Genomic DNA, 27,479 nt, shown 5'->3' with positions numbered 1-27,479 from the left:
TATACGTGTATATATATATATATATATATATATATATATATATATATATATATATTATATATATTATATATATATATTGTTCTAAAAATAAACTTTAGTCTACTATTAGGTTGTTTATTATTAAAGTACAAGACAGTGTGATACATTTTCACAGTTAATCATACTGCAACCACATTTCTCGACAGAGCTACGTTTGCAAGTTGAGGTAATTGCGTATTTTTCTTGCCAATATTTACGTTTGAGATGAAAATAAAAAGAGAGAGATGGAGAAAAGCGTATGTGTGTGGGAGAGAGAGAGTGAGAGGCGTGACATCAGAGCGCGCAGCATCACTGAATGCAGGGCATCATCACGGGAATGATAGACAGCAGAGAAAGACAGCAGAGAATACACGACCAGAGCTGCTGAACATGAGGTAAGATATAAACCAGTTCAGTCTATTAGGGAATATGTTAAACCACGGGTGACAGGTGTATCACAACATATGCATGTTTGCGGTATTTGTACGGTAAATCTGACGGTTGTATACGCTGTGTGTCCGTGAGACGTGGTGAGGTCCTGATGAGAATATTCATGAGGACGCTAGAGAGGACCGTTCACCACAAGCGTTTTCCCACGAATCTTACGCGTTAACGAATTAATCTGCATGAGGGTAACAAATATGTTGTTTTAGGGGTCTAAAAATGAAAGAATTTCTCTGTCTGATATCACAGCTAAAATTTCACGGCCAAGGTCAACAACAAAACAGCAAGGATATCTGCTCTGTCCGAGTCATGGGCTTTAATATTCAGAAACCCGAGGGTGAGGGTCATTTTCTTATTCAGTTTATGATGAAAGCTTCCTAGCAGTCATTTGAAGCCATTCGATGCCCATAGAAACAAAGAAAGGAATTTCTTTGTATGAGCACAAAGAAAATGTGACGATTATTCGAGATGCTGAATAGCTACATGTCATTAGATTTGTCAGTACATTATTGTAAATAGTCTTTTGTTAGGAACTGGGTTTAACCTAAACCAGATTCTGAAATTAGATAACCATCTCAATAACCATCAGAGTTAAGGAAAACTATTAGAAAAATCATTATTTTGTTAGATAGATAGATAGATAGATAGATAGATAGATAGATAGATAGATAGATAGATAGATAGATAGATAGAGATTTATTTAGCATTGAACTGTTGCTTAAAATACCCACTTTACCAGACAATAAACATACACATAAACATTCTTTTTCTCTCTTTCTATCTGCCATTTTGTAATTGGCTGTGTAGTAAACAGAATAGTGTACTGACAGTCACCCTATTTAAGCTTAAATTTATAGTGACCAGCTGACTGTACATTATCCTGCTGTAATAAATGCATTGGCATGACATATTGATTTGAGTTAAATTTTTTACAACTTAATTAATTTACACAAGCACAGCTAATTAGGAAACATTTATGTAGTATATCATATTATATATGGACACTATCATTATTTCAATTAGAAAAGGTGCAGCACTCACTCTTGAAAAAAATTCAACTTTGTTGGTTAAAATACATGTGATGGTTTCTGCCAGTATCCAGGCCTTCATCAGACATCATTTAAAAATATCTCTTAAATGAATGCTGCACCTGGCCAAATATTCCAGATTGATCTGTAACAATATATGAAATTCTAAGAGAGACTGTGTGTCTGAGAAAGAGAAAAAAATGCACAGCAATACCTGATCCAATGAGACTCTAAACCTGAACCTGTATGGGGCTGAAATAAGGCACCAACATCTATCTGTGGTTAATACGCATAAAGGCTGAATTCAACCAGCATTATTTCTAGATGTTATGAGTCACTGTCCATGAAAACCCATGTCTGGACCACCCCTGCACAGCTTGGTGACTCAACTTAGTTAACTGCTTACATAATGTTATGTGAGCATTATAGAAAGTGACAGCCACTGGGAGATGTTATTGCTAGTAAAACATTGCTGACTATTCAGAGACAAGATAGTTGTGCTTTATGAACAAACTATAAGAGCTTACTTCCTGAGTGGTGAAAAGATTCTAATGAATGAGAGTTAATCTGTATGAAAACAATATATAGTCTAATTTTGTTTATGTATGTATTAGAGCTGCATGATTGTGGATAAATTGAAAATCATTATTCTTTAAAAAAAAAAAATTTGTCAAATAGAGATCACGATGAATAATCAATGGCTAGCTGTGCATGAAATGATTTTTAACGCATGACGTTGATGTAAAGAGCTACCCAGTGTGCTGAATGCCTCCAAGGAATGCATTAAAATGGTTTAATGTACAGCTGCCGTGCATTACCCTGCTAATACCGTGGTCATTTAAATGCATTGACAAGTTAAAGCTGTTAATGACGTCTGCAGTGCCAATTTTGACTGAAAGGGTAGAAATGATGGTTATTTTCATCAGTATCGAAGCAATTTTATTATTAAAAGTTGTAAAGCATGGTTTCTGTGCTCCTGAATGTTTCTGTGTGCGATCTCTGTGTGCAAGTGATATGTGTGTGTTTGTGTGCGTCAGTGAAAGCATTACTATAGAACAGTGATTAAACTGACTTGGAACTAAACGGTTTTAATACATACCTGCCAGGCCAGTCAGTCAGAATCGAATATATCATTTTGGAAAGCTTACTTTATGTTATTTATGTTTAAATAGAAGGTCTGATGGCTGCTGATGTGTAATTTGTTTTCTCATATGCTGAGGAAGTAAAATAAGTACTTTACGAGGTGGTGATTTTGTATGAACTCGTATAATAAGATTCATATATGATTTTCTGAAAAAAAGGAAGCTTGAAGAGCCATTCCTAAACCTAATTGTCAATGGGGGGTATGCAGGTTTTAGGAAAATTTAAAACAGTTATGAATTACCATGAGATTGTGTTGGAAAACATGATATGTATGATGTCCAAGCTGATTTTTATGAAGGTTTAGTCATGTTGTGGTTAGCATAAATTGATATGTCCCAGGAGATATGTGTTTCTGTTGAAAGACATGTGAAGCTGAAACTTGTCAGTAGCACTTTTTTGTTTCACTCAAGCCTGATCATAATACAATATTGATCAATACTTGCACATTTTCAGAGCTTCAGTTTAATTTTTCTGTCTTTAGGAATGTTGGAACTGATGATATGGAGTATATGATGAAGGTTACTGGAGTATCATTATTTTTACATTTAGCAAAGGTTAGAAAAATGTATGGTTGCATATGTCTTTCAGCACCTCTCCTGTCCTGCAAAATTTTGCTGACCATTAGAATTCATTGTGATGAGTCATTAATATTACACTGAATAATTCAGTGACCTTATAAACACATTGTTGACTGATGGCTTTTTGGCATGGAGACTGCTTTACAGCACTCACACAAGATCAGCTTTGAGAAATACCTTCATTCAAATTTTAAAGTAGTCCACACAATTCAGTTGACTGGTTAAAAAAGAGTTATTGGTTTTGGAATAATTCAGTTTTTGTACTCTCAATGGAATGAATCACTATCCCCCTCTTGGCTGATGGGTGAATTGCCTGAATTTGCAGCCACCATTTTATACAAACAGTCCACAGTACAGCGCTACAGTCGGGTTAACCGAGTCTCTTAACAAACACATGACCTGCTGGCTCGGGTACGTGATTCTCAGGCATGGTCCCTTCCTTTGCAGGTGTTGTTTCCTTGGAAACCAGACAGTCTAGGAGTGAATGGTTGTTGTGAGATGGTCAGGGAGCGGGGAGGAGGGTAAGCATCCTCCATCTTCTTTGTTCTCATTCCCGCTGCTTGTGGCCTACTTTAGTTCATTGTATCAGAAACCCTGTGCTCAGTGCATGTCTGGATACAATTTCTTTTTTCTTTCTTAAATATAATAAATTAAGTGGTTGAATAAATAACATTTAATTGCTATCTCTTGCATCTAATTAGTTTTTCATTGGTCTTATATATAATATAATATAATATAATATAAAAAAGTATACAACATATTATATTTAAAGATCAGACCAGTGAAAAACAGATGAAAGGGATATTATTATATTATATATTGGTAGAGTGATAAATTACTTAGTTTAGTGAGGCTGTTTGCTGACCTTTGCATCATTTGTAGTCTTAGCGTGTTTTCCGACTGTTGTGTGTGCATGACTGAAGAGCCTCAGGCTCTTGTTATATCACAGTTATAGAGGACTTTAGGACACGGTCACAGCCACACGTGTGCATCAGAGTCACACACACAACATCACAGACTCTCTGTTCACCTGACAAAGGAAATCTGTTTAAACTTTGAACTACAGTAGTCAACATTTGAATTGGATCAAACAAGTTCATCAAACTTGTCCTAAGACAAGAACACAATTTGGTTTTAAGTTTTAGGACAACTTTGATGAAAGGTTTTGATCCACTTCAAATGTTGACTAGTATATATTTTATATTTCCATAACCTCCAAACACTCAGTCATAGCAGAATTATTTTCAGAAACATTTCTGTCAAAACAATAACAATTACTGTATGAGTCACTTATCCATTACTAAAAGATCTTGGATGAAATTTTATTTTTCAACAATTCTGTGATTTCAGAAAGTCGATATATATATATATATATATATATATATATATATATAATATAAAAAAATACGTTTTTATTAAAATTATTATTCGTTTTTATTATATAATACTTATATATATATATATAATATATATATATATAATATATATATATATATATATATATATATATATATATATATATATATATAGTAAAAGGGTGCAAAAGCTTGCTTTATCCTGACTAATGTGTAGTTTCAGTTGCTCTTTCCAAATATCTTTAAGTTTAGATTGTGTAACCTGCAGGGTCAGAACATATTCAGGGTGCCAAAGGCTGTGTAAGCAGTTTGCAAATAGTGCAAATAATAAAAATAAATAAAATAATGTAATTGCGATTGGTTTATTTTGCATATATGAAGTTAAATATGCTCACCACGGCTACATTTAGTTGATCAAAAATACAGAAAAAACAACAAAATTGTGAAATATAATACAATTTAAAATGACTTATTTCTGTTTTAAAATACTTTAAAATGTCATTTATTCCTGTGATCAAAGCTGAATTTTCAACATCAATACTACAGTCTTCAGTAATCACTCTAATATGCTGATTTGATGCTCAGTATTTATCAGTATTTATTTATTTATTAATGTTGAAAACTGCATAATGGAAAGGATTTTTTTTTTTTTTTTTTTCCTCTGATGAAACAGAATTGGTCTCTAGAATCAAACCTGGGTCACCTTGTACAATAAACAATAGCTGCACCATTATAGCTGACTAATTTATTGCCCTGGGCTTGTGTGTATCTGTCCTCTATGCGTCATGTAATGAGATATTGGATGTCTTTCCCATGTAGCCTAGGGGAGGTGTGCTATACAGCTGTAGAACTGAGGATTAGTGCATACATTGAGACAAACTGAACGTTTGGGTATCACTTTATGTCTCGTCACAATGTTAAATCAGATGCTGAGATTTTTAGAGCATTCCCTTCTGAAGAGAGCAGGGATTGGGTGTTACCATGGCAACCACCGAGAACTGCTGCCCAGCATTGGCAGCTCACTAACACTCTTCCGGTTATTTTCCTCAAGGGATAGATCTTAGAGTAGATTACCCAGCATCCACTGCAGCACATACAGCACAAAAGCAGAAAAGATTAACAAAAGAGTAATATCGCCATTTCCTCTCCTCCTGACTTCATTAATTTAACGGTTATTGAAACACCTCCAGGAGCCAATTAAAATGCAGAAACATCTAAAGTATCTGCATGGTGCCCAAGTGGTTGTGCATTCAGCCTATTAAATCTGGAACAAGACTAGCCAGATGAAAAAGACGAACCAGCTGTGCTTAAATCCCTGTGGACCGTCACGCATGCTTCATCATCAAACATCTCTCCGTTCTTCAGCTCACTCTCCCCCTCTTTTTTATATCTTATCAGAGGCATCAGCTTTCAATTTAGGGTGTCCTGTGCTGTCCAGATTAATTCATGCTGTCCAAACCCTGCTGAACTTACAGTTTGATGCTCTGTTAGCTGTGTCCTCATGATCTAAAAGCAGTTGCGTCAAAATCAGCAACTGCTCTGGCCATTGTGTTCCGGGCAAATTGGTTTTCTTCATTGATCTGTGAGTCTGAACTTTAATGGATTGATTTTCGGGTTATGTGTTATCTTTACATAATCCAGCCTGTCCTTAGATGGACCTCACCCGAGCGTATAAAGGCACAATGTCCTCCAGAGAGGTCTGAGTGAATGTCCTGGGGTCTGGCCGGCTCTGCTAATGTAGTTTAACACTGGCTGAGACTGGAATCTGTCCGGTCTGGAGAACGCAGCAGTCTGTTTGTGAGTAAATCTTTGTTTGACTAATGGAGGGCTATTAGAGCAGAATTACAGAGACTTAATTTAGACAATTAGAGGATTGTCGTGATTGCAGTGAATGCCTTGGGATTTTGTATCTGTGCTGGCATCTCCATTAAGAATATCATCCAAACCAATTGTTTTATTAGAAATGATGAATCTGAAAGATTTTAGTGTTTTATTCTGTGCTAAGATGTATTTTGATCTGTGTTGTGTTAAGAGACATTGGGCTTTAATGAGGTGTGTTACATTGTGTTAGGCTGTCTGGGTGTGTGTGGGGGTGGGTAGGTGGATGAGGGGAATAGGTGCTTGAATCATTGATCTAATTTACTGGAGCATAAATGTGTAATATATATAAAACCCTTATTTATATGTGAAACCACTTAAACCTTTGGAATGCAATTTCAACAAAGGTGGAACTCCCCGAAGGTGGTTTTGACTGGGCTAGTTTGGCCTGGTTGTGGACTATTCTGGCAACCTTAATCTAAATCATTTAATAAATCTCTCTTTCATGTGCACATTTATGCATCATTATGTTGAATGCGACTTGAACAGTAGGTGGGGTATTACCAATTGTTGTTAGTAATCAGTCAGACTTCCTTGTACTATGGGGACAAAAATGTGACTGCATTCTGAAAATAAGTTCAAAAACAATCTGTGACCTTATTGACAGCATATTAAGCTTATATAGGGTCGTGTTAAGATACGTTGGGTGTATTGGCCTGTGTTAGTGTGTGTTAAGCTGTGTTGGGCAGCAAAAGGCTGTGAAAATGCCAGGTGCTCTTTTGAAAACGCCCATCTGTGGGCACTTGAGAGCTTGTTATTTAAGATGTGTTGTATTGTGTTAAATGTGGGTGACCATATTTGAGTTTTCAAAAAAGAGGACAGTGGGGGCAGGATGTAGACAGGGAGGGGTAGGTGAGGTTTTGTTGAGGGTCAAAATATGTCCTTTCCATATCTAAAATAAATATTTTACAGTCACTGTTATGCAGATTGATCATAAACACAGCTAAAAGGCTTCCTACCAGTGGCCGTCCTTCACAAAACTTAACATCTACCACAGTTTTATCATAGGTAGAACGCAAACTGTTTCAATACAAGCATTTCAGTCAAATGTCATTTATACAATATTTCAAACCTTTAACCCAGTGGAGAAAATCAACCCACCACAACAGTTTAAAATCAGCCCAATTCCATGCAAAAAAAAAAAAATGTGGATTTGGCAACCCTGCATCCAACATGAGCTGCATCCAAAGTGATTTAAATACTCTCGGCATATACATAGCGGCTCCCTGATGCTCAAAAATTATTTTCAATATTAGAATGTTTGCAGGAGCAGACAGTAATGGTCAGAGATTCAGTGGGAGCGAGATTAAGAAAACAGTCCCATGCAGGGCTTTGATACAAAAATGCACACAGTGAATGGCAAGTGTGGAGACAAAAGCCGGAACTCTGACATTTTGGGCGATATAGAAATCCTGGCCAGACGCATTTTTTAGGTCCAAAAAGAGGATGTTTGGTCACCCTAATTTAATGTGTTAAGCTGTATGTGACTGTTTTAGGTTTGTGTTAAGCTATGCTGATTCATCTTTGGGCATGTTAAACTAAGACTGTTATAAGATTGTCATAAGTGTTTGTTGGTTTGTTTTTTCAGCAGTTGGAACAGGTTTTTTTGTTTGTTTGTTTGTTTGTTTTTTTGTTTTTTTTTTTTTTGACAAAAAATGGCTTATATAGTATGAAATATATAATGTGAAATATGGGCCTCATACATGAAGAAGAAAAAAACAACTTCGTTTTATTCAGAGGCCCAAATTGAGCATATATCCAAATTGGTACTGTTGCTAATATTTAGATGGCCAAACAGTAACATTAAGTTTGTAATGTATAAATGAGGTATTTATAATAGTATATCAGACTACTTATATAAAGTGCATCTGATCATGTTGACAGTTTCAAATAGTCCATGTGACATCAGTGGTTCAACCGTAATTTTATGAAGCTACAAGAATTCTTTTTTGTGCTCAATGAAAACTCTTTAAGGACTTAAGGCTATGTTATGGTCTGTTAAGATGTTTGGGACTGTTTTAATATTGTTTTAATATGTGATGGGCTATATGTTATATAGTGTGCTGGGCTGTGTTTGGGTGGGTTAAGCTGAGTTTTAGACTGTGTTAAGATGTGTTGAACTATTTTAGGGCATGTTAAGTTATGATGGGCATCCTGCATCATAAGTTACGATGTTGTGCTGTGCTAAACTTTCATCTATAGTGGTATTATCATCAAGTTAATATTAGGACATTGGTGCTGTAGACTCCACTGTAAAAATGTTTGAGGTTGAAGCCTCCCCATTCCCCAGCTCTGTTTGAAGACAGCATTTCACAGGCACAAATACAGACATCCATTTTCCTCCTCTATACTGTAAATCTCAATTACAAACATGGCCACAACTGATAAAAAGGAAATGCTTAGGAAGTGCTTAGGGTATGTGAATGTCTGTTAATACTGGAGGGATGGGAGCATAGAAAAACAGATAGAAAGCAAGGGATAGTAGAGAAGGCAAGTGGCGTAGAGAAATGTTTAATGTCTTCCTGATCTGGACTATAGTGGGGGATGGTGAAAGAGGGTTGAAGGAGCTACTGGCGCCAGTCACAGGGAGAATTAACACAGCCGTGAATAATGCAAACCTGTCATATCAACCGCAAGGAGGCTCTGCTCATACAGACAGATGGCTTGGTGATGATTTTTTTGGAACTTGACCATCCACAAGCTTAAAGGCAGACTTTGCTTTCATTGTGTATTCCAGACGTGGCATGTGCATTTTCATATTTTTTGTATACAAAAACGCTGTATTTGTTTTTTTGAGATTGAATGTAAATTCAAGTCAAATTTGTATAGTGCTTTTCACAAAACATGTCTTTTCAATGCAGTTTTACAGAAAATCAGTGTTAACATTCTTAATTTCTTCATGCCTGGTCACATTCAGCAGATTAAACTCAGTTAACAATATAGTTTACATTTTACAAAAATACAAGCAATCAAGCAGTTGAGCAATTTGCTGTATGGTATGCACTTCTTATGCAAGTATACGGTCTGCATACAAATGAAGTTGGTCATTCTTAAGAATAACCCCGGGCTCTGTTTACTCAGGGTTTCGAATATTTTGTTTTGTTATATACTATGTATATTTATCTGGCTTTGAGAAGTTATTTATATATATATATATGTTTATATTATTTGGTAGGGACCGGAGACGGGCTTCACCCTTTCTCCTCCTTCACTCTCTAAATGCAGTGAAAAAAAAAAAATCTCAAGTGAGAGCACACCTGTCTTCCTCTGTGGAAGGTGATGAGCTCCAGCTCCTCATTTGGGGAGCGTCACTTCTCGTACTCCTCCAGAATATTGGGAGTCAGAGTGGCGCTCCCAGGCTGAAGGCTTTTAAACAGAAGGCGGATCTATGGACCGTCATTCTCGCTGGATAGTCTTTGACTAAAATGTCCTCACGCCTATGGCCCAGGACTTTTGAGGGCAGGCCCCTCTGGGGAAGAGCGGTGTACACTTCATCTTATGGTGCCCGTTTCTCCTCAGTGCCCTTGGGAGATCAGTCTGTCAAGCCTGCCAACTCTGGTGCTTCAGGGCTCTAAGTACTTCAGAGGCCAGTCTCGAGAGACTGGTTCCCTAAGTGGGTTACCTGGCAGTATGGGAGCCCCTGCGATACGTGTATCTTTGGGTCCTGCCCTGAGCAGGCTCTGATTGTGTCAGTCTAAGTCTTCAGAGGAGATGACGGGTCTGAGGACCGTCATTTTCAATGGGGACTTCGGCCAAAGAAAGTCCTGATCCCCATGGCTCAGGGCTTCTGTGGGCAGGCCCCTCTGGGGAAGAGCGGGATACACCTCATCATACTGTGTCCGTCTCTCCTCAGTGCCCTCAGGAGACGGGCTGTCAACACTGCCACCTTTGGTGCTTCAGGGCACAGTGGTCTCCAGCAAGCGCTTAGCTCAGCTTCCGCCCGGAAACGTAGCGGTTCTAGGAGAGGCTCGCTACTTCCAAGGAGGTCTCTAGAGCAGCTAGATCGGCCGTCTCCTGCCAGTTCTCCAATTCAGGGCACTAACCTAGCCACACTAAGTACACCAGAGGTCAGTCTCAAGCGACTGATTCTCTTAGTAGACTTTCTGGCAGTGTGGAGACTTCTGCCAAATGTCTCACAATGGTTCCTGCAGACTGCCGGCTCTGGTAAGGGAACAGGAATTAAACACTCTCCTGAGGAAGGAGGCCATCGAGGTGGTGCCTCCTCATGCAGGGAGGCCGGTACTTCATTGTTCCAAAGAAGGATGGGTGTAAACCCTGAAAGGGCAATTTTTCACTTTTTGGTGCAGAGATCGCCAGCTCGATCTGCCTGGTCGGTTCAGTGCTGGAGTTCCTGCAGGCTTGATTCTCCGCAGGGGTGATTGCATCCTATTTTAGATCAGGTCGTATCTCAGATCAGGTCCGAGGACTGGTTTGCATGGGAGGAAGTCGTGGCCTAATTTTTAGAGAGTTTGACTCCTAACACTAAGTTTGTGGGTTCGAGTCTCGGGCTGACTGAGGTGCCCTTGTGCAAGGCACTGAACCCCCAACTGCTCCCCGGGCGCCGCAGCATAAATGGCTGCCCACTGCTCCGGGTGTGTGTTCATGGTATGTGTGTGTTCTCTGCTGTGTGTCTGCACTTTGGATGAGTTAAATGCAGAGCATGAATTCTGAGTATGGGTCACCATACTTGGCTGTATGTCACGTCACTTCACTCACTTCACTGAAGATCCATGCTTACCATCCTTCCTCAACACGGGAAGTTCTTGAGGTTCACTTACCAATATTGGATTCTTCCTTTCACAGCCATTTATTGCACTCTTACCCTGCACTTTCCCCAGGTATGTGGATGCTGCTCTAGTCCAACTGCGACTACAGAACATCCGCATACTGAATTATATAGACGATTGGTTGATATTGGCTCAGTCAGAGCAGACGGTGATTCTGCATCGAGATGTCATTCTCGCCCTTATATAAGAGCTGGGGTTAAGACTGAACGCCAAGAAAAGTGTGCTTTCTCCATTACAAAGAACCACTTATCTGTGCGTGGTGTGTGATTCGACCAGGATGCAGGCACATTTGTCTCCTGCTTGGATTGAATCGATCCTCATAGCAATCGCAAGAGTGAGAGAAGGCCGGTCACTCAATGTCAAGCAGTTTCAGAAACTGCTGGGTCTGATGGCAACTGCATCCAACGGGATACATTTTGGCCTGCTGTTCATGAGACCCCTATAGTGGTGGCTCAAGACCAAGGAGTTTTCCCTGAGGGGCAACCCATTTTGCATGATCAAGGTCATGTGGCAATGCTTTCGTGCCTTAGGCATGTGGAGAAAGCCTTGGTTCTTGTCTCAGGGCCCAGTGTTGGGGACTCCTTGTTGTCGTGTAGGCTAAGGACAGATGCCTCCCTCACCGGTTGGATGCAGTCATGAGTCTCACGTGGCACATCTACTGCATGGAGATGCTGGTTGAGTTTCTAGCATTAAAACACTTCCTCCTGGACCTAAGAGGCCACCGTGTGTTGGGTGCACCGACAACACAGCGGTGGTTTCTTACATCAACCACCAGGGAGGTCTGTGTTCACGCCCCCTTTACAGGCTGTGGTACCAGCTCTTTGTGTGGGCCCTCCTTTTGGTCACTGCAAGCGTTGTTAAGTCTCCTCTCGCTATGGAGTTTCTGAGGCCTCCGTTCACCAGAACTCTGCTAGGACTGTATCAGTGAGCGGTGGTCTCTACATGAGCCTTCTTACAGGATGTCTGGAGTATGGAGTGTTGTAGTCAGGCCTCCTCTCATTGGAGAGTTGTCATGCTGAGGCCTCCGCTCCAAAGGCTTGACCGTTTCTGCAAGTGTCGTCAGGTCTCCTCTCCCTACAGAGAGTTGTTGAGGCATCCGCTCCCCAGAGCTCCGCTAGGACATATATGTTGCACTGTACAGCCCTGTATGCTCACTTGCTCTTTTTGGCTTTATATGAGTTTACTCTTTAATAGTGGCCAATCTGACCTGAAGCCACACATGAAGTAAATTCAGGCCTGTTAAGTGTGAACACTGATGAAATATGAAATAGGCCTTATCTAAATTTGACAGCTGATTAATTCACCATTGTGACATTTGCTGCCTGCAGTATGAAATGTGCCTGAGAGGTCAAGAGCCCTGACAACACCCCAGATATTATTTACCCATTTTTGGGTTGTTATCTGGTCCTCGCTGGTCCAATCTGGCTGACATGGTTCAGTAGCTGGACTACCAGATGTCGGTCCTAGATTTAGTCTGTGAGACTGTCTTGATCAGGCTGGTTAGAACTGGTAGACTAAATAATAAACACACACACACAAACACAAACACACACACACACACACACACACACACACACACACACACACACATATATATATATATATATATATATATATATATATATATATATAAAGACCCAGTCGGTTCACTTTTTTTGAGTGTAGAATAGTAATGGAAAGAATTTAAAATTCCTACACCATCATAGCTTGAAAATGGTAAATCTTTTATTTTCCTTCTGCAGGTTTTTTTTTTTAACTATAAATAAACTGACCAATCAGATAACTTGGCAGATTTGGGGTAGTTTGTATATTTAATCAATTTACTGACTTTAAAAAAAAAAAGGTATTTGACAAAAACTGATATGTTTTAATGAACCTAGGGACGTTATTGCATTGCCTGACCCCTGCCCTCTGACCTTCTCAGGGATCCCATCGAGTGATGATGTCATACCCAACGGCCTCCTATGACCAGCTGGTGCGGCAGGTGGAGGATCTCCGTAAGGAGAACTCTCACCTGCGCCGTGAGCTTCAGGACAACTCACACCACCTGTCCAAGCTGGAGAATGAAACCTCTGACATGAAGGTGAGTGAAGCTCAGATTATAACAAATTTATTAAAAGGACAGCCTTGGCTCCTCAAGGAGGCCTGGTCCACCCAATTATGAACATGGTCCATGAGCTGGAGTCAGGCGTGATAGTAGATCTTTGATTTTGCTTGAATGTTTTGTATATGCTTCTAAAGCATAAAACAGAGCATAAAACCGAAGCTGTCATGGGTAAGGTTGCAAAGTCAGCAAGGTCAGGATAATATTTGAGAATGATTGTAGACCTTAAGGTGAAGCCATTTCACCTAGCAAAATTGCACAGCTAATAATCAAGAGATTTTTAAAAGTTTACAGGCAGGTTTGCTATTTACTCTGCACTTTTCTTAAATTTTTATTGTTTGACCAAACTGGTCAGTTCTCTGGTTAAAGGCTTATTAGTTAAGCACAACATCTGACAAGTTGACTTGTTGAATTACCCAAAAAAGCAATGTTTTGAAAGAAACACAGAGCAACATAGTTTGCAGTCTTTAGAAAATCAGCATACAAATAGCTTGATTTAGTTCTCTTTTTAAATAAAACTGGGATGGAAAAATATATATATATTGTAACCAAACACATATGTATATAACCAAATATAACCTATATATATAAATTTTTTTAATGGTTTTAGATTGAGTTAAAAACTATGCCAGGAACAGCCAGTAATTGGCTGATTTTTACAGTTTGCTCTTGTATTGTTATATTTGTTATATATGTATTGTTGAATATATTATATTAATTTATTACGCCATTTCATCAACTAGATGGGTTTGTTTCTGAATTAACATTGCTTTTGTGTGGTAAGGATTAGTTTCAATAAAGTGTCTTTTTGGACTGTGTAGAATGCTTTGAGTTTGAGACATTTAGAATTTTCATATGTATTTCAAACAATTAAAAAATATTTATTTATTTATTTTAGAAAAACACTTTGTAAAAAATCTAAACATCAAAACACATTTATTCATTTGGAATATTGTCTGTTCAGAATGTGTGATAATTTTGATATTTTCTACAATTCTAATATATATGAAGTACATAAATATTTTATAAAATACTGTTGGTTGAGCAGTGTGAAGGGTAGATCTGTGTGGTGAGGAGTGAGTCTCTACTGCATGCGTTTGTCTCGGCCATGACCCACTTTCCACAAAATGTCTGGAGACTCTAATGATGAATGTCCAGCTGAATGATGTCTGAGCACATTTTAAATCACTGTTGCCCAATACAGCTCTCAGTTGAGCAGAGAAGGCAACCATTAGAACATGGAACTCATTTTATTATTGACTCCGAGTCTTAAATTGCAGAATGTTTGATGTGTTACATAAGCTTGATGTCGGTTCAGCTTTCGAGTTCCAGTAAAATGGGAGTGTCTTTTTCCTGTTCATATTAAGTGATTCTGCACATGAAGTCACACCAACAAACCACATAAATTCACTGAAGATCGCACTAATATTCATCAGATGAGGAAATACACTTAAAAGGCTGTGTGTAGGTTGAAAGAAGCAGATTCATGTGTGTTTTTGTCAGTTGAAATGCTTGGAGACATCAATTCTATAGGGAATAAAACCCCTGAAGAGCTCATTAGGAATCAGCAGCTTTGTTCTGTCAATTTTTGTTTGACTTATAGATAGCTATTCATTTCAAATGTTAACTGTTGCAACATTCATATGCTGTAAATTCAGCCATCACAAAAATAAATGGCATTTTAAAGTATGTTCATATTTTAAAATGTCAATAAAATATTACATAACAGTAAATATGTTATGTAATATTTCACTATATTACTGTAGTTTTTATTCAAATAAATGCAGCCTTGGTGAGCATTAAACATTTGAAAGAACATTTAAAAAATCTTACCAACCCCAATCTAGTGTGTTGTAGTGTATATAATAATTAAAATGTGTTGGATATCTCCATTCTGACTAACTAACTGACTAACTAACCTTTACCGATCCATTTTAAAAATTCAGCTCGTACTCTAAAGGTTAATTTATTTATGTAGTGGAAATGCTCTAAGCCATTCGCGACACAAAATCATCGATTGAAACTGATTCAGCAAATGCTTTCATGAGATTATAGGTGATACATGGGTCATATTCAGTATCCCATGATTCCACAGTGGCCCACATGCCCAGATGCTGAGTGTAATCCCTGCCAAATCTGTTCACTCTCGCAGTCAGTTCTCCTCTCAAACAGAGTGATGCATACATTATAAATATGAGGTCATAAGTGCCTATGAGAATTTCTCTTTTTACTTTGAAATACAAGAGGACTCCAATGGCAAACAAAAGACTGCCGGCTGCTTATTTATTTGTGTTTTTTTTTTTTTTGTTTTTTTTTGCTGTAATAGGAGGTTCTGAGGCAGCTGCAGAGTAAACTGGAGCAGGAGGCCGGAACTCTTGCCTCTTCAGGCAGAACTGATGTGCTGGACCAGCTCAAAGGTACTGCAGGAAGTCTATTCACTTCTCTACATAGCCATCATAATTAATTTAACTGTAGCATTTATCTTAACTGTAATATATTCATTTCTTACTCTTTAGTTATTTACTTATGTTTTTGATAAATGAACAAGGTATGTTCCAAAATAATTATTTATACTATATAATTTGTTGTTTTTGATTGCTTCCATTGTCCTCATTTGTAAGTTGCTTTGGATAAAAGCGTCTGCTAAATGACTACATGTAAATGTAAATGTATATATAAAATAAATATATCACAGAATTATACAGATACTAAAATTAACCCGGATTTCTGCATACATTGTTCATAGAATTCACTCAAATTTAAACAGTCTGTTTAAACAAATCACCAAAAGTTACATGCCTTTGTCCCAAACAGTGGATTTAACTGGTTAATCTAACAGGTTAATGCTTCTATGGGTGCAGTTTACCTGCACCAAACGTGTCCTGTGATCGCAGATCAGAACTGCACAGCAGTCATGTCATATTTTGCAAAACTCTTTCAATTTAACACTGAACACTCAACACTGTATTGAGGACATGCCACAGCATCTAAGCGAATATGAATTTTCTTCTATTAGCTAAAATAAAAGCCATTTTATTGTTGATGTACTCTTTGGGTCCGTGAGGGTGCATATATTTTTGCATTAATCAATTCACATAATTGTCCTGGCAACTGTATAACATACATGAGAGTGACATGCTGCGAAGGAAACAGACAACTGATTCTCATTCAGTTTTTATAAAATCCTGAAACTGAATCATTTTAAGGACATTCAGTTCTATTTATGGTTCTTGGTTGGCTTGGCTATTGATAAAGATTTCACGATTCAATTCGATTTCAGTTCACAAGCTCTTGGTATGATTCGATATCATTTGGATAAACTATATATCAGGTACAGTACATGTAAATTATTTTAAGGAAAACTATAAACCATACAGGGAACCCTGTCGGTATTGGTACATTACTGTAATATTAAAGGTTAAATCCAAACTATTAAATTACATTGTTATTTATTTTTATATATAATAATAAAGAAAACAAAAATGTTGTATACAAACATTTAAACTACATATAAGGCATTTTTATATCAATTTTGCATTCTACAGTGTACAACGTTGTACACTGTTTTAATATTTAACACACATTAAATGATGAAGACATCAATAAATGAAGATTAAGTGAAAATATAATAAATATATAATATTGTTCATATGTTATATTTATATTATGAATGTTAAAAGGTAAATGTAACGTCATGTGACATTGTTTACAAGCCGTTTTAAAGGCATTTTTCGTAGTTAAAACAGTGACTGAGTGATTACATGAGACATGATAAATTTCATTAAGTCACACTCTTTCTTTCAAAAGACCTTCTGATATTTATTTTGTGCTATAACTAGTAGTAGAGGGGAATAGATGATCGCTTCACGTCAGCTTTGTGCTGCCATTTAAACTGAGGCAGTATTTATTGTTTGAATTGTTTACTAGAAAATTGCCAGAATTTGAAAGTAACAAAGCACAAAGCTTATTGTGATTACTGAATAGCAGGCACACTACAAATATGTTTGTGAAATTATGTTCAAGCATCAGCAGAAAACAGCATAGTCTTGGGATTTAAGAATTGATATTGGTTACTCAAAATGAAGAACAATTAATCTAAATAAATCAATATTGTTAACCCAGCTCTAATTCTTGAAGGCAGAAGACTATAGTAAATATTTAAACTAGGATACTATTTAATATGCAAGCACTAAAGCAAAATAAATGGTTCTTAGCTAATTGTACACATCCTAAATACTTAAAGAATCTATAAAAAAAAAAATAATAATAATAAAATCTTTGATTTTTCTTGCTTTTCTAGAGCTGCATATGGACTTGACCAACTACTACGAGCTCAAGTACCAGCCTCACAACCTGCGTATGTTTCCAGAGATGATGGCTAGCCAGGTAGGAGAAGGTGAGGAGAGACTGAGCATCGGCAGGGCCAGGAGTCCCGCCTGTCCACCGTCCTGCCAGTCCTCACCTGCATCTGGAGAGGGCACAGCTGTGCACCCTGGGAACCCTCATCAGGCCACTGGAGAAGGCCGTATCACTGCCCAGCACTTAGAGGATCTCTGTAAAGAGAGGTGAGATCATTACCTCCAAACACTCTAATCATCTGTCTCGTTTTTTTAAGGGAAGTGTTATTTCCTTTAGAGGGTTTGTCCACTTTAATAACCAGTGGCCTTTAGTTTAGGTCACATCAATGAACCAAAATTACTTGCTATTGCTAGTGAAAAGTAGGTGGTTTAACAGGAAATTGGCACTCTCATTTTAAAGAGCTGGACAACAGTTCAACTGTAAATTTCAAATGTATATAACTTACAAAAAGTTATATTATTATATGCATTTCCTAACATTTTGTTATGAAAAAAATAAATAAACTTAATATAATAATAATAATAAAAATAATAATAAATAATAATAAAAAGGAAACAAGTCATGCATATACTTTTCAAATTAATGTTGTTCTTTTAAAAATGATTTTTATCATGGAATGCTAAAAAATATATATAATGGTTTCCACAAAAATATTAAGCATACATCTATTAAGATTTTATGAATCAAAAACTAGCCCTGACCTTTTGAATAGTTGTGTGTATATTTTATGTCTAATCAGCTGAGGAATAAACTTATTCTACATGTAAAGGAATACATATGCATAATTGGTGATTATTCCAAATTTGTCACAAGAAAGGAGTAATAAAACTCCTAAGTAATAAAATGTGTAATACAAATTGAGGTCTATTTCAACACCCTTTGGTCTGTGGCCAATTCTATTTAATTTCATACTCACAAAACTGATTTAGTTCTTAAATTCTGAATTCTGCCCAACGCTGCTGGAGTACAGTTAATTTCAGGTTTCAGAAGTGTGTGTTTGTGTGTTTTAGGTCCATGTTGCTGAGTGAGATAGAGAAAGAGGAGAGAGAGCGGCGGTGGTATTACTCACAGCTGCAAGGATTGTCTCAGAGACTGTCCGAACTGCCGCGGCTTGATACGGTAAGCAGCCTAAACAACTTCCACCCCAATTACTCACTGATGGGACTGTGTGCATCTGTAGCCAAAAATTAGGTCACCTGGTTTTGCTGCTAATGACAACAGATTGTCCTAAACCTAGATTTTTTGAGTCAGGTGTCCCTTGTCTGGTTTAAAGTAACAACACTGATTCTTAAAGAGAAATTTCAGCCAAAAAGTAAATATTTGTCATTAATTACTTACTAACATATTGTTTTTAAAATCTATGATTTTTTTTTTTCTTTGAACACAAAAGGAGAATATTTTTTGTGCAGATCTTTTCCATACAATAAAAGCATGCTGATTAAATGTTTTTATAGAATAGTTTGTTCAGTCTGTAGTTCTCTTTCCTGTCTCTAGAGGTTTGATCATGGTAAAAAGAATAGTATGCATACAGTACAGATGATATCTGGGCATTTTTCTGTGCTTCACAGTTCTCCATACAGGTGGATTTTATTCGCCAGCAGCTGGAGTTCGAAGCTCAACAACTGCGCTCCGTGATGGAGGAACGTTTCGGCACCAGCGACGAGATGGTTCAGAGAACACAAGTAAGAACAGATTATAGATTTAATGCCACGTTTTCATCAACAAAGTTCCAGCTGTAAATCCAGCTTAAATGTCACCTGTCTGACACAAACACGTCACACTTTTATCAACACTTGACCTGAACCACAATACTGACACTCAAACATCCAAGGGCTGCATTTCCCAAAAGCTTCGTAAGCCTAAGAAATTCGTAAAAACGATCGTACGACTGATCTTAATATTATGGTCTGTTTCCCAAAAGCATAGTAACTTAAGTAGCACTTGAAGTGCTCTAGAGTAATCGTAAAGCCATAAGTGCATCGTAAGAAGAAAGATTTATGCGGTCACCTGCAGGACAATCACACCTTTAACTTTATTCAAGTGCTTTATTCATGTGATTATAGTTAAATTTGAATTTATAAATGAAATAATTAAAAAGGGCAGAAAACTGAAAAATACAAATACACATCTAAATGAGATGACTGAACAAAAAACTTATAAAAGTAATGTAAGAAACATGCTTCAAAGACTGGGAAAAATAGGGATAAACTAAAAACAACAACAACAACAACAACAAAATACTGTCAATAACTTACTGATGTGCAGCCATCTTGAGCCTGGGAATAAAGTCTCTACAAATATACTTATAACTTTTATATTATATTATATTATATTATATTATATTATATTATATTATATTATATTATATTATATTATATTATATTATATTCAAGCTGTCTTAACATTTCAATAAACGAGCGTGTAGCCTACGACAATTAAGATCCATTCGATAAGGTGACATTTCAGCACTTGATAAATGGATAGCGACTCCTAAGTAGCACTTAAAACATGACTACGTGCAACTGTGTTAAGTGCATTTTTGGGAAACACACATGAAACAATAACGAACGTTCATAAAATTACTCATAGAAAATGCTCTTACGCAGTAAAAGATCAAACGATTGATCTTAGGTGCTTAAGAGCATTTTCTACGAGTCAAAAAAAAACCTCGACAAGACTCATGCCTGTTTCACACATACTCCATCTGCAGTGCGTATGCAGTCCGTGTGCGTTTCGTATGTGGTGCAGAAGCAGCACGGACTCATTGTGCTTTCACACAGGACTCGTTTGCAGTCCGCTACTGATCCACGGCTGTTTATTGCACAAACACAACATTTGTTCATCATTCTATATTTCAAACCATGTAAAAAAAAAAACAAAAAAAAAAATGTGCCTCTTATTACAGAACAGTAACATTTCATAATCATAGACATTAGTTTAAACTTAATAAATATAAACAACATTTTAATTTTCCATTTGACTTCTAGGTTTGTATAATAAGCTGCTCAAGCAAGCAGCAAAACATTTAAACACAACAATTAGCCTACTTTTCTTGTTGGGATATCGCAAATATTTAAAATTAAAGCACCGCTGACAGAAACAGTCGACTCTCGTGCCTTTTGCATATATATTTTTATTACAAGCAATCGCACGGTTCTTAATGAACTTTGTTTTTCTGCTTCCATAAAAGTGTGTAGGCCTATATCAAGTTGCCTCGTTTATCTAAAGGTGCTCTTTTTCTTGTTTTAAACCTAGCCAAAACCCATGTGTTGCGTGTGAAAAACAGTAGGCTTTAATTAGTAAACATTTATTGTGAAATTACTGCTTTTCCGTGTCAATCCATGTTAATTTTTACCGCGAACAATGCGCTGTCATGCGCTGCAGACGCACCGCTCCTGGAACGCACTGACGGACCACAACCGCGTGAACGCTGGAATCCGTGGGTGCGTAAAAAAAAATGGAACGCATACGCACTGCAGACGGAGTATGTGTGAAACAGGGCGTAAGGTTTATTGCAACTTGTGCAATGCGGAATTAGTTTACTGTAGGAGTTCTTCCAATCTCAAGTACCACCTAAACGCAAATAGAAGATGCCGGGCCAAGCAATGTAGCGCAGGGGAAGAGTCGTCGTCAAACTACTATGTTTGACGACTTCGGCAGAATTCAAATGAGCCATTTTAATCTAGATTTATCTTGATTAATTACAGTGAGATTAATCTAGATTAAAAAAAAATTAATCTATGCCCACCACTAATATATATATATATGTATATATTATAGTACTACAGGATATAATATAGAGATGTTATTTCCGGGTCCAATACATTTCTGGTTTTCATGCATGTCAGCAAGTCATTGACAAACCCCAACAACCCGCCCCCACCCCACCACCACCACCACCAAAGTCTTGGAAGCATATTTCCTACATTTAGTTTTTTTTATTAATTACATTTTTTATTTTTCCGTCATTTAATTTAGATGTGTATTTCTATTTTTTCTGCCCTTTTTAGTTAGTTAATTTATATATTCATTTGCAAAAAAATAAAATAAAACAACAACAACAAAAAACGAGTAATAAAATGTACAATAAAGTACAATCAAATCCTTATATTATAATCACATTGCACTTGAATAAACTTAAAGGTGTAATCTACCGATTGTCCTGCAGGTGACCGCATAAATCGGTCTTTTTACGATGCACTTAGGGCTACGATGAATCATCTACGATGATTTTCAAGTACTACTTAAGTTACGATGCTTTTGGGAAACAGACAGTAATATTAAGATCAGTCGTACGATCGTTTTTACGAACTTCTTAGGCTTACAAAGCTTTTGGGAGCACAGCACAGTTTATATTGTGTTTTGGATTCTGGTGTCCCCAACTTCCCTAACTAACAAGACGTATTTGGTCAGTCAGCAAAGGTTTGATGTAACATTTTGAACTCCATTGCTAAGCTGGGCTTTTTAGCAGAGATAATAGTGGTGTATCATAAAATGGTATAGGGTAATGTTCTCTCAAAGTATCATTAACAAAGCATTTAAATGTTCACTATATACTGTATGAATAATTACTGTATATGTTTCTGCGTACAGATTCGTGTTGCTCGATTGGAGCAGCTGGAGAAAGAGCTTCAGGAGGCCCACAGCTCACGTGGTCCTCAAGAGAAGAGTGCTCTACCAGAGACTCAGGTGACCTATACACCTCTGTCCTCCATTTGAGCCTGAATCATAAAATGCAACTGTGATGCTCAGTTGATTGTCCAAATTTATTATATTGTTAACAACAACAGCTCCAACAAAAAGTTAAAGAAATAAATGACAATAAAGGGACCTCTTATTCTTTTTTTTTTCTTATTCTTTTTTATATATTGTATATGTACAAAAATTCCGGATGACTGGCCAGTGATTACAATAAAAATATACAAATAATACATAATAATAACAAATAACAAAAGGTCTTGTTTTAAAGATTTAAATTACTGGTAATATATATGTGACCCTGGAGCACAAAACCAGTCTTAAGTCGCTGGGGTATATTTGCAGCAATAGCCAAAAATACATTGTATGGGTCAAAATTATAGATTTTTCTTTTATGCCAAAAATCATTAGGATATTAATTAAAGATCATGTTCCATGAAGATATTTTGGAAATGTCCTACCGTAAATATATCAAAACTTCATTTTTGATTAGTAATATGCATTGCTAAGAACTTTTTCTCAATATTTAGATTTTTTTGCACCCTCAGATTCCAGATTTTCAAATCTCAGCCATTTTCAGTATCTCGGCCAAATATTGTCTGATCCTAATAAAGCATACATCAATGGAAAGCTTATTTATTCTGGTGTGTAAATCTCAATTTTGAACAATTTACACTTAAGACACTTAAGGTTTTTTGGTCCAGGGTCACATATATATATATATATTTCCAGAAATGTTTAAAGAAGTGAAGCAGTTTTTGTTTTTTAAACCATATTTTTTTTTTTTTTATCTTTTGTCTACTAAATCAAAGTTGAGTATTTGAATTAAAAATGATATATAATAATAATAATAATAATGGCATACTATCAGATAATATCAGACTAGTTGGTTAAATTTTAGTTTTGAGAAAGTTATATAAAATGTTTCATATTGATAAATATATATTCCCTATCCTATTATATATATATATATATATATATATATATATATATATATATATATATATATATATATATATATATATATACATACTTGTGTGTGTGTGTGTGTGTGTGTGTGTGTGTGTGTGTGTGTGTGTGTGTGTGTGTGTGTGTGTGTGTGTTTTTTATTTGATTGAGTTACAGCACCTGACTCTAACACCACAAATCTTAAAAATATATTTTTTAAAATATTTGTTTTAATACTACTACTACTAAGAATAATTTGTAGTGTATAATAGTTTAGTAAACACAGGAAATGTTCAGAGTCACACTTGTTATTGACAGAAAAACTCTAATTCTAATATGTTCTCTGCACTTTAATGATTTCATCCCGGTGAATTATTAAGTAACTTCAAAATGCTACAAAGTAAGTTTCTCTGCTGTTATTTATCTCTCAGTAGTGGCATTTTCACAGCACAATTTATAGATGCTGTAAACTACCGGGGTTTGCATTGCCAGAGGCAACACAAAACCACAGAGAACATTGTTGACTGAACCAGCCTTCTGGAAAAGTCCCATTAAAAATGTGACATTTATAGCTCAGGTAATGGATGGAGGTTGTAAAAAAGAAAAGAAAAAGGAATTACTGTATATGTTATATAACTTCACTCACTTCCTTTTGCTTCACTAGCAGTTGCTAATTTTAATTACAAACATGATAAATTGTAAGCATCATGGATTAGTCTTAAGCAATAAATTAGAAGTGTGGTTTCCACTATAGTGTAGCTCTGTTACATAAACTGCTCTGTTACATAAAAATTGTATATTAAATATTTATTGTAATTTAATTTTACTCGTTATTCAGTGTTTTACTAATGGAACATGATACAGTATTTGTAGTACCATAAGATATTTCTGCAGTGGCTACTCTGCTTACGAAAATCAGAAGCTTTATTCTTGTAGGATTTTCTTTGCACAGCTTCACATCCACACAATCTCACCTGGCACTGTCTCACATGACACACTGGCACTCAGTGTTGCTATGCAGAAAACAGGGTATGTCCTCCGCAAGCTGCCTCCTATTGGCTCCTCCTCAGTGACTGGGATGCTTGGCAAGTGTAAAGATGTAATTTTAAAGCATAGTTCTCTGAGACTAAGGGATTCCCACCGCAGCACAGTTGTCTGTCTGCTCAACATTGCACCAGACTGACCATGAGCTCTTGAGGCCTACTGTTTAATAAGGCTGAGAATCTGAAATAATAAAGTCAGGATATGATGAAACCTGCAGTACAAGGTTGCCATTTAAATTGTATGCAGAGAGTAAAGCTTTAGATTTTTCACTATTTTGGGACCTTCACTGGACTCTTCAACTGATTTTAGAATAATAATATTCATCAAAACTATGAAATAAAGTGGAAGTATTCAGTACCCAAAATTGTTCAGCAAATCAAACTTATATGCAGCAATATTAATAATAATGTTTTATGTTCTTTAAAGTAGGCACTCATTGTCTAGATCACACCTCTGGACTTTCTCTCAACCAACTTCATGAGGTGGATCCTGGGATACTTTAAATTGGACAGTGCTTATTGGGCACTTATATTCTGAAGACTCTAGAATATCATTCAAGCCATGTCTGTGTCCTTTCTTGTAATCTGGTTGTCTAGAGATTGTATTTGTAGCTGGTGCCAAATGTTGCCATAGTGATGGGTTTGAGCATGAAAGAACGAATCAGGTCTTTGGCACTGGTGCTGATTCACTCTCCATATGCAAATGTTGTGCACATGCTCAAACAGTTTTTAAACAGAAAAAAATTAAATGTATGAATATCATAGCACTGGGTACAAAATATTAGACCATGCTGCATATGGAAATGATGATGATAATTATTTTTTTTTTTTTCAAATAGTGTTAAGGAGATGTTATTAAGCTCTGTAGCAGAATAGTCACAGGTGTAATTCATCAAAGGTACTATGGACACTTCATGTTTAATAGCCACAGACCGCCATTTTTTTTTTATTTTGAAGAATATATACCCTATCAATATGTGTGTATCAGTCTTAATACAGCACAAATTTTCAGTACTTCACTGATACTTTGCTGCTTTAATAAATATTAATTTGTTAATTCAGACATACAGACCAAATTCCCAACTATCTTCTGTACTAAACAGGAATAAATAATAAACCATATCCTCTGTCCACAGAGCACCGAGTGCCTCTCAAAAGCATCTGTGTCTGACATGGATACCGGAAGTGTTGGTACTTTGGAGGCCCCTGGAGAAGCAGGGAGCAAAGTAAGATCATTGTGTGGCTTTTTGTTGTTGTTGTTTTTTTTTTTTTTTTTTGTTTGGTTTTTTTTTCAGTTTGTCAGTATTACTAAATGTAATCTGGTTACATACAATGATATTTCGAGATTAAAAAATTCACAGAAGAATCGTTAGGAACCTTACAGATCAGGTTATAATTTTAACTATGTATCACAAAGGGCTAAATCAGCCTTTCTGTAAACACAGCAGTCTGTCTATTTGTACTTCATACTATATTTTAACAAATGCATTAAAATAAATGTGAACATTTATGGTTGCCTGTACAGCACTGTGTGTTGGTCTTGTGATGGACTGACCATCTGTCCAGGATATTTCCTTCTTTTGGCCCGAGATGCTGAAATAGGCTTCAGCATCTCTGCAACCCTACATATTGTAAAACAAGCAAATATCATAACTGACTAGTATCTATGTTAAATTAATTTACTACATTTTAACAAGACATTGGATGTTCAGCCAATGTAATTTTATTTCTGACCTTATATGCAGCATTCATAAGTGCAATAATGAACTCTAAGACAGCATATGTCAGCTATAGTTAAATTGTGTTTGGGTTGCAGGTGGAGATGGTGTTTTGGCTGCTGTCCATGCTGGCCTCTAGAGATCGAGAAGAGATGTCCCGTAACCTTCTGGCAATGTCAAGCTCACAGGAAAGCTGCATTGCTATGCGCAAGTCTGGATGTGTCTCACTGCTTGTGCAAATACTACATGAGGGTGGAACTGGGGAGGCAGCTGGGACAGGGGGCTATAGTCGGGAAGCCCGTTCACGAGCCAGTGCTGCCCTGCACAACATTGTGTACTCACAGCCAGATGAGGGCCAAGCACGTCGTGAGATGAGAGTTCTTCATGTGCTAGAGCAGATCCGCTCACACTGTGAGAATGGCTGTGACTGGATTGAGAACCATTTAAGTACCCCCTCACCTGGTGGTGGCAAAAGCATAGGTGAGCTCTGGTTAAGCTATAGTCAATGTGTTATATAATGCGAGACTTACCATTCATTTTGAATAATCATATTTTTTTATTTGTGTATATCAAGTTCCGAACAAAAAGACAAAGCTTATACATATAAGTTATAAGTACTGTTATGAGTAACTGTATGTATCAGATTACTTTCTTATAAGTACTTACTTTAAGTATTGGATTTACTAGAGAGGTTCAATATGGTGATTTAGACTACGTCCACATGAAGACAGAGGTTTCCCTATCCAATCTTTTTTCCCCCCTCGTCTCAAGAAATATCTGCGTCCACACGAAACCACAAAACTGACACAAAACGATATAGTATACATGCCAGACCAGTAGGTGGCACTGTAATTCTGCCACAGAGATACACTAAAAATGGAGAAGACTTGGACTATGCACATAAACCTTGCGCTCAGTATACAAACGAACATGGAAAAAACATTTATTAATTTCTGTTAATGTTAGTTAATAAAAAGACAATCATTCAGTGTTTGTTCATGCTTTTGTTGATGTTACGTGACATCAACTAGGGGCGAGACGTGGGCTGATGATGTAATCATTTCAGAAAATATACGGATTCGCCGTCCACGCGAAAACGCAAGGCTGGCGTTTTCAGATTTATCCACTCTGGGACCCGGTTTCAAAAAATAACGGTTTCCCTCTCCCAAAACGCGCCGGATCCATGTGGACCAAACATCTATACGATACAAAATGTATGCGTATACCGCTAAACGCGTCTCTGTGTGGACAGGGCCTTCGATTATTCATTTTTTAGTTGTTATATATTAAATAGCTTAAATATTTTTTGATTGAAAAAATATTTTGATACATACTGTTAGCATACTATAAAATAATTCATGTAAGTATACTTTTACTT

General features: G+C 36.7%; 1 protein-coding gene across 3 annotated transcripts; it reads left to right on the top strand.

Annotated features, from left to right (window-relative positions):
• The first annotated feature begins 382 nt into the window (after positions 1 to 382).
• On the top strand, positions 383 to 26,933 carry LOC109098805 (adenomatous polyposis coli protein 2-like). Of its 3 annotated transcripts, XM_042733390.1 has the most exons (10): positions 383 to 413; positions 3,659 to 3,732; positions 13,156 to 13,314; positions 15,662 to 15,752; positions 17,636 to 17,900; positions 18,705 to 18,813; positions 19,263 to 19,376; positions 22,288 to 22,383; positions 25,520 to 25,609; positions 26,200 to 26,933. In XM_042733390.1, the coding sequence occupies exons 3-10, from the start codon at positions 13,171 to 13,173 to the stop codon at positions 26,617 to 26,619; spliced, it is 1,329 nt and encodes a 442-aa protein (XP_042589324.1). In that variant the 5' UTR covers positions 383 to 413; positions 3,659 to 3,732; positions 13,156 to 13,170; the 3' UTR covers positions 26,620 to 26,933. The 3 variants fall into 3 exon arrangements, with proteins under 3 accessions (XP_042589324.1, XP_042589326.1, XP_042589325.1); XM_042733392.1 differs by lacking the exon at positions 3,659 to 3,732 and having other exon boundaries at positions 403 to 413; XM_042733391.1 differs by lacking the exons at positions 383 to 413; positions 3,659 to 3,732 and adding an exon at positions 5,276 to 6,363.
• Positions 26,934 to 27,479: the final 546 nt, after the last annotated feature.

Source organism: Cyprinus carpio, chromosome B11 (assembly GCF_018340385.1).
Source record: "Cyprinus carpio isolate SPL01 chromosome B11, ASM1834038v1, whole genome shotgun sequence".
NCBI classification, from domain to species: domain Eukaryota; kingdom Metazoa; phylum Chordata; class Actinopteri; order Cypriniformes; family Cyprinidae; genus Cyprinus; species Cyprinus carpio.
This window is presented reverse-complemented; position numbering and strand designations above follow the sequence as displayed.